The sequence below is a fragment of the Siphateles boraxobius genome, unplaced genomic scaffold (genome assembly GCF_051911475.1).
Source record: "Siphateles boraxobius isolate OS27281-9 unplaced genomic scaffold, OSU_SipBor_1 13, whole genome shotgun sequence".
Classification (NCBI taxonomy): Eukaryota; Metazoa; Chordata; class Actinopteri; order Cypriniformes; family Leuciscidae; genus Siphateles; species Siphateles boraxobius.
In genome coordinates this window covers 26,725,866-26,734,647 of record NW_027508733.1, presented here as the reverse complement: position 1 = coordinate 26,734,647, position 8,782 = coordinate 26,725,866, and the positions used below count along the sequence as shown (strand labels likewise).

Below are 8,782 nucleotides of genomic sequence, written 5' to 3'. Positions count from 1 at the left end.
TGAAAATCTTATACCATTACAACCCTACACGGTGGGGTCCCCACCCCACCCCCGCTGTTAAAAAAGTAACTCAGTAACTTTTACTCTGAGTCAGTTTTAAATGAGCTACTTTTTACTTTTACTTGAGTAGATTTTTAGACCGGTACTTTTACTTGTACTTAAGTAAAATTTCATTGAAGTAGTAGTACTTTTACTTGAGTAGAATATTTTATTACTCTTTCCACCTCTGCATTACACCCCCCTTTATATTCAACCCTCCATCACACACTCATTGTCGGCAGTAATGCACCAAAAGCTGGTTGCTAACCGCTGTTAAAAACAAAGAAGAAGAAGAAGACGAAGACGACGACACTCATTGTCTGGTCTCGTCTCTACATGACACACAGACTCTCCCATGCTACTCACCCGCTACTCACCCGCTACTCACCTGCTACTTACCCGCTACTTACCTGTCTTCCATTGGACTTCCTTCAACCCCTTGTCATCGGATCTCATCCTCAGTCTTCAGCCATCCATCTACATCTGTCCATGTGAACTCCCACCTGCATCTGCAATAGAGACTCTAGTTAATCTTCAGCTAAGTTACCATTCTACTATCATCTGTTTAAAGACTCATCTTATCTCCGACTGATTCTGCAAAACATCTTAATAAACTTATTCACTTACCACCTGTCTGACTCCTGTTCCATCCGTGACAACCTTGAATTAAAAAAAAATCTCATCTAATTAATAATCAATTAATGATAATAAATGATAACACTTCAAAAGAATGAGGAATGGTTATGACAAACAATAAATAATAAATAATATATCATGTTTAATATCAATAAATAATGATTATATATATATATATATATATATATATATATATATATATATATATATATATATATTGCCATTTTATGCCTAAATAGTTCAGTTTAATGATTTATATATTCGTTTTTTCACAAAACATGTTGCACTAATGAAATTATTTTGCAGACATTTTTTTGCAATGCAATTTAATAAATTCCTCCTCCTGTCATTCAAAGTCAAATTCCAATGTAACATCCTGTGAGATACAACCATTTACCTTTAAATTCACACTACTAAATTGTGTAAACGTATTTGTTTGTGTATGTGTGACTATGGTTACATTTATTGAAAGGAATTATTTGATCACAGAATAAGAGGATAACAGTGAGAAAATTAATAATCAAACAGTATGTCCGGTACAGCTGTGGGACAGAAAGTTTTCCCCTGGCTTTAGAACATTTCTCAAATTACTTTCTTGAATTTAATTCCATGGTGGATTAGCAGAATGTTTGTGGTGCTTATGAGCGTTTGAAGCGTTTATAAAGAACACTCTCACTAACAATATTTCCATCTTGGAAGCATCTTATGAACAAAATGCACATGCACATCTGGTTTTAAGTCTTTAAGGACGGAAAAGAAGAAAACAAACAGACACTGCACTCTGCAAAGAAAAAAACCCTCATGGCCAATGCAAAAAGCTGAGAAACTTATTTCAAAACAGGATGAGATAAATGACAAAACTAGTGAAGGATAGTTCTATGTTACAGGCTGAATCTTTTCAGTGCTCATCCGTCTTGTTCATAGACCATATGCTGCATATATCACAATCTTCAATCCAATTGGCTAGTTTTCTGGTAATTCCAGGAGTTAGGGTCAAAGGGTCAAAGTTTGGCTAGTTAGGACATGGACGTGCGGTGAGTATATGTAACTACACCATCTGGTTCTGAAAAACATCTTACTCCATTGGAAATATGCTAAGCTGGTTATTATGTGAATGTATATGTGTGTCTGGGGTTAAAACCACATATATTCACTACACCACAACTGATCAAGGACATTTAGTGACAAGGACACTCACATGCGCAGATTAAAAATGAGACCAATTCAGTAGTACTCCAGTGAGCCATGAAAATTAACCCAGCACATTTTCATTTGCTCTGTGCGGTTTATTTTGGTTCGGTTTGATAGTCAGCAGATTCATTCCTCTTCCCTATCCATATTCTCCAAAAACCCTTTGGTTTGTGCACACAGTTAAGAGCATTAAGATTTTTTTTAATCAATCTCATTAAATGATTGGGCAATTAATTAATCAAAATGATCACCATTAAAGGATCTGTTCACCAAAAAATCAAAATGATCCCATAATTTACTCCCCATCAAGCCATCTTAGGTCTATTTGACTTCAAACACAATCAGAGTTATATAAAAATAATTCCGGCTCTTCCAAGTTTAATTATGGGAGTGAATAACTGAGATTTCGAAGCCCATCATAAAAGTATTCCATATGACTCCAGTGTGTTAATAAAGGCCATCTGAAGAGAAGCCATGCGTGATTGTAAGACAAATATCCATATTTATAACTTCACTTCATTTATAACAATCACTGGCTTCCGGTAACAGCTGTACACTAGTCTGGTTCTAGCAGAACAGTGATCTCTGGCCAGACGAATGACGTATTGACAAACACAGAAGCGCAAATCAAAACACCGGTCATGAATTAGAAGTCTAAAATGAGAATTTTTCAAAGAGAATTTAAGATTCTATTGAGTTTGTTGCCCATCCCTATTTGTTTGAACTGTGAGATGGATGTGCTTCTATGGGCTTCAAAAACTCTGGCACTATTCACTGCCATTATAAAGCTAGGACGAGCCAGGATATTTTTATATAACTCCGATTGTGTTTGGCTGAAAGAAGAAAGTCCTATACACCTAGGATGGCTTGAAGGCAAGTAAACTATGGGATAATTTTCATTTTTGGGTGAACTATTCCTTTAATTGCAATATTTGCTGAGTAAAACCCATTACCTTATTGTAGCCAGGAACGTAGTAAACATTATAACAATTTTAGAATTGTCTAATTTGGCACCCACTTCCACCTTTAAAGGAATAATAATTATTTTTGAATAGTTTTATTTAGCTTGCCGCCAGGATGAAGGGAAAACAATGTAGCCGCTTAGCTAAATGGCAATGTTAAAATGTCCAAATGGCCCCCAAATAATTGTGGCAACAATCCTTTGATTTTCCTGCCAGATTTTAGTACTTTAGCTACCCTCAGGCTTATATTGAGTGATATATACTGTAATACATTCTGTAATACAACTGTATACATTCAAACTAAAGCTCAATCTGGCAACCAAAGTCTCGTCAATAAACCCAGAGCTCCTTTAATAACAAACCAAAGTGTATTTGTGACCGTTCCCGAGATCATCCCAGCACGTGTTGGGACATAAGTTGGACACTGGACTTGTTGCAGGAAGCTTAATTCTTGGTGACAGCCCAGGCATGGACCAAGCAGCGGCTACTTTCAACACAGTTGTGAGAAGAGCAAGGCATTAAAGCGAGCTGTAAAGTTTGCAGAGAGAGAGCTGTTGATTTGAGTGAATGCCTCACTGTCGAAAACAGTCAAGTAAATATGTGAGGGTGGCCTGCAGTCGATGAGTTTAGGTAAAACATCTCGTAATCTGCAGCTTTATACCATTTGAAGCTGTTCATGTTCCCCACAACCAGAGCATTGGTTGCCCAGTCTGTGGCCGTACATACATCATTCAAATTGGTTAGAAACATTAGGTTGCATAAAGGTAACATTGTTATGTGAATAAAGTTGTGGAAAATGGTGACCAAACAGATTTTGCCATTTTTGCTGATTTGGACACAGTCTGTTGGCTTTTAATTGTCTTCAACCAAAACTAACGTTTATATCTTTCTATCTTTCTCTTATACGCGCCTCCTTTTTCTTTTGGTTGGAAACCTAATAAAGTTACCAAGATGCATTTTGAAGTTTATAGTCTTTTTTTTTTTTCTCTCTAGCTTTGTGGTTTTCAGAGAATGTCCCTGTATTGGGTTTGGCAGGGCAAACTCCTCTCTTTTTCTAGCTCTGGAAAAGTATAGTAATGCAGTAAAGCATGTATTGATGTTTATTTTTATAATTTGGGTTTGTGAGATGGGGCTGGTTGAGAAGAGTTTAATGGTGTTCAAATTCCCAAGGGTCAAAGAGACCCAAGTGTTAACAGACCCACCTGAGAGACTGCGTTTCATTGTATTCTCTAGAAATCCATTAAACAATAGTGCAACAACAGAGACGGGACACAGAGGATTAAAAAAGAAACAAAACTTCTGTTTTTTATTATTGTAAAATGCATACAGAAGAAAACAAATCCAGAACAACAACAACACACAACAGTTTCATCTTACAAACATATTCCATGAAAATACGGATAAGCCAGAGAAACTCTGCCAAGGGATTGGCAGGGACATAACTGTACAAAATATGGGACCCAGACATATTTTCTCTCCTTGAAGAATTAAGATCTTCAAGACTCCTTGAATCTAATCATTGGGTTAACGCTCAAAAAAAGCGCTAATTATTTTGAATCACTTGTATCGTGTTTCACAAGCTTGAGGGGAAAGGATCTTTAATTCTCTCATAGGTTTCCTGAAAAAATACTCTCTCCATATACATATAAATACATTTGTGCTGTGCAAATTGCAAGAGTAAGGTCATCCTTACGATCTAGAACCATCAAATATACCAGGACATACATTGGAAGACAACAGCCATGGTACAAAGCATCTGAGTGAATGAGAATTTGCATGTTTTGTGTGTGTAGATGTGTGTCCACATGTAAAGAAAATGATTATGTTCATCCCAACCAATTGTAAACATAGACGTGTTGTCGTCTTGAGTCCATTCTTTCTATTCTAGTGTGGGTAAGCTGACTTGCTGAGCCAGTACAATGTGTTTGTAAAAGCAACATAGCGAAGAGTCCCAGCTATACATATAATCTGACATGACAGAGACCTAAACTAATACAGCTGCCTCTGGTGGTAGACAAAAGCCCAGGCTATCTTTAAAGCGCTTAATAAAAGCCTGGCCCTTTCTCACTGGAAGAAAGCCAGTGAAGAAACCACAAACTTTGATAAATAATATTACACAAAATATCAAAATAGTTTCAGGGAGCCAGCTTCCCAATATTTAAACAAGTATTTTTTTACCTTTCTTTTTTATGTTCATCACTTCAATGTATCCGGTGTTTTCTCATAATGAACTAATTTTTTTTTTTTTACCTTTGTTCTAGTTACTGTACGATAAATAAAAAGATGAGGCATTGTTTTGCTATTACATGTCACAAATGCCCTCAAAAGTATTCCCTGACTCTTTGATCCTGTACACTATTATACATGGTACGAACTTTTGGTGATGTAGGCTGAGGAGTGACCGAACTCACCATCATTGTTGGGGGGGGGAACAGTAAAAAAAAAAAACTGTCATGTGACATTAGCAGGCACCGACCCCAACCAATGAGAGTTGCTCTTCAGGGTTCCGTCTGGACACTTGCTCTGGTCCTACCATTTCCCTGGGATTGGTGTACCGCACTCGTACCATGCAACGTAGGTGATGTGAGAGTTTCCACCTATCTGGCCGAAGTGGACTGGCTCTTGTCTCATTGCTCTGTAGAAACCTGAAAATCATCAAGAAAAGCATGAGCCAAGTAATTGGTTGCATCCAAACTTGCATATTTCCTTACTATTTAGTAGGCGTAAAACAGTATGTGACAAATGAAGTATGTCCGAATTCACAGCACTCATAAAAGAGTTGGCAAAAAGTATCCGGATGACCAACTTCGACCGGCGAGATTCTAAAGTGTGCATATAATGGACACTTTACTATCCCATGAGGCCACAGGAGAAGTTTATAAGTGGAAGTGAAGCGACGCAAATAACACTAGAAGGTCACTTGATACGGGTAACATGGCAAAAGTCGTACGTCCGGATTACATTCATACTACACACATTCATACTATTTAGAACATACTTTTTTATTAAAAATAAATACCTACTCAAGAGAGTATGTGATTTTAGACACAGCCATAGTTGGACATAGTTAGACCTTACCCTCATGTTTGAAACCCATAAGAGGTTCTTTCACGCCATGTCGGAATTAACGTAATTACAATAATTACAACTCGTTAATTCGGCATTTTCTAAGAGCTCCCACTTGACCGCTGCAGGTTATTTTTGCCATTTGATAGTGTTAGTGTCATAGAAATGCATAATTCCGAGTCTGAGGATGTGAAAAGCTCTGAGTAGAACGTCAACAGGTCGTTGTCTCATAATTATGTTTATTACGGCATGGTGTCGACGCAGCAAAAGTCTGCATGGGGACTGAAGATTTAAAGCATCAAGAAGGAGGCAAAGGTATGAGTTTCATAAAAGTGTTTTTTTATGACTTGTATATCAATATCCATACTGTATAAATCTATTACTGTGTATTAAGTTTTCAGAATTCATACAATAGATTTGTGTGAATAGCCAAAATTAATATCTTCCCCTCTTGAGCTGTCAACTGCTGTGAATGGATCATTGATTCAGTGAGGTCAGAAGCGGCTCAATACAATTTCACAATTAATTATTCAGAAGAGTTTTGTGAACTGGATCAAATGGTTTTAAAAGAAAGCTTCATTATGGGTTTGGAACTTCAAAAGGTGAGTATATAATTAATTTCTTTAAAAGCACAGTAGCATTATATCAGTGGTTTCTTGCAGTTCTAATACCTGGCCTGGTTGGTAGCTGGTCTGCAGGAAGCTGAGTTCCCGTTCTTCCATCCAGGAATGAGTCCACAAACTGGCAGTGGTCTTCACCGTGACCCGTCTGGTCTCCAATATTGTAGAATTTACCTAAAGGAACAGGGAAGAAAAGAGCTGCTAATTTATAATCTATTCATGCATAAAATGAACCCAATGTATGGATCAGTTTTCAGAAGACTGACCGTTGAGGGAGTCGCTCAGGTAGATCTTGTACCGAAGGGAGTTGCAGAGTTGGATGCCAACAAATTTGCGGTACCATGTCCTCTTCACATACTGCTTCCCGTTGCACTCGGAGTAGGAGTCAGTTTTGAAGGGGAACTGGGTCCAAATGGCATCTTTACCTGAAAAGCATGCCGAGAAACCCCAAGATGTTATTTTACGAACTAACAAGGCCAGATATTATATTCTGGCACAGATCGAGCAAAACAATGTTTCTTTCAGTGGTCTTTTGAAAAGATTACTGACCCCATTTGTGTTTATACACGTGTTAGAAAAGGCTTGCTGGACACTAAGAGCCGAGGGGCTGCTCCATTAGTCTGTGTTTCCATTGGCTCCTGTCATTACCTTGTCTTACTATTGGCTGACTTCGCTCCCTATATCCATTGTTCAGTACACTCTATTTCATGTGGAATAGACAATACAGAGGAAGAAATCGAGGGAGATGAGTATCAAATTGGCACATTCTTGCAACTCACTGAGTGCAAGAAGGCAACCAAGGCCCTTATTTGAGAACAGGGATGGAAGAGGATGGTGTTATCCATTTGCCACTCTTGAGTAAATGTTTTATCTGGCTGAGATCTTGGTATGGAAGAAGTGAACTCATAGGAAGTCTCCACAGCTCCTTTACTCGTTCATTTTCTTTCCTCTACTAGGACTGCTCATTACATTATCCATTTATTCAACAGATAGGAATTTGTCACCTGAGAGAAATAGGGTGCAAAGCAGAAACACGTACCTGAGACGTTCTCGCTCACTTGCGGATCCGCTGCAAGAGAAAACAAGGCTCAAATGAGGAGAAATCAGAAATTATGGTTTTGTTTTACAGCCACCTGGTCATAGAGACGATCAAAATGATCTGTAGCCCGCAGGAAAGTTACATACACAAATCGGCCAACTCTGCATTGGCTATCCATGGGTGGGCAGAGTGCCTTGAGCAAAAAAACAAAAGTACAATAAATTCCAACAAGCAGAAAATATTGTGCTTTTCCAGCGGATTTTGAATCTCCCTTATGAAGAGAGATCAGCTGGCATGAACTAACCTGCTGGATCTGCCAATACTATAGGGGAGAGACTGAGCCTCTGGGGCTTTGGCGGTAAAATCTCATCATTCAGTTTTCCTCTATTTCTTTCCCGTCATCGCACATATGGACTCTCTTTCCTTCCTAGTTGCCTTTGCCCTGCTTTCCATTCTGTTGCTAGACTTTCTTTATGCAGGCCAGACGAGGTTTAAAACTAAAGCCTCCTCCCATAAAACATGTGGATGATATGGGTCTTTATTTGTTTCTTATTTATGATATGTTGTTAGTGAGCTTGTAAGACAGGGAAAGGTTGGCTGTGTTACAACACTCCAGGGGTGCATCAGCAGGCAGTGATGGGGCCAATCGTTACGATAGTGCGGGGACATGCTGGAGTCATTATGTTAACGACAAGCAACTCATTACATATACTGTATCTCTAACAGGTAAAGGAGAGGTCACAAATATTGGCTGACTTGCACAAGCCATGGAAAAGCAATTTGCAACGATTCTCTGGGGATATTCGCATTGTATGCCTAATGTATGACTTTAAAAACATATTCTATTTTAATACTGGGATTTGGTTAGAATACGACGACTCATGGTTAAACTATTACCGAAATAAACAAACATGCAGATAGCTCTAGGACATTTATTTCACATTAAATTATGCATATGAATAGATAAGATAAGATCAAAAGTATCTTGGAAATAAATGTTACAAGGGTCTGTAAGTGTCTGTTATACAATTTCTAAGAACGTTTAAATGTAATTACCCCACAAAATATAATGTAACCATCAAGTAAAAAAACAACAACAACAACAAGATTTTTCCTTACACCTTGAATAATGTATAAGTAAATGTTCACATTTTAAGTTTTTTTTTATTTATTTTTTTTATCAAGTAGGGATGTCCCGAGTCAATCTGAAGGACCAGCAATTTTTTTTA

At 37.9% G+C, this 8,782-nt stretch overlaps 1 protein-coding gene across 25 annotated transcripts in view; it reads right to left on the bottom strand.

Moving 5' to 3' along the window:
* Window positions 1-4,107: 4,107 nt before the first annotated feature.
* abi3bpb (ABI family, member 3 (NESH) binding protein b) overlaps window positions 4,108-8,782 on the bottom strand; it is a 33,588-nt gene continuing 28,913 nt past the window's right edge. For all 25 annotated transcript variants that reach the window (XM_077226833.1, XM_077226827.1, XM_077226830.1 and 22 more), the window contains 4 exons: window positions 7,554-7,583; window positions 6,781-6,939; window positions 6,566-6,688; window positions 4,108-5,473 (listed from right to left, as the gene is read on the bottom strand). In XM_077226833.1, the coding sequence (XP_077082948.1) occupies window positions 5,358-5,473; window positions 6,566-6,688; window positions 6,781-6,939; window positions 7,554-7,583 (428 nt within the window). In that variant the 3' untranslated portion in view covers window positions 4,108-5,357. The remainder of the gene's footprint in view (window positions 5,474-6,565; window positions 6,689-6,780; window positions 6,940-7,553; window positions 7,584-8,782) is intronic.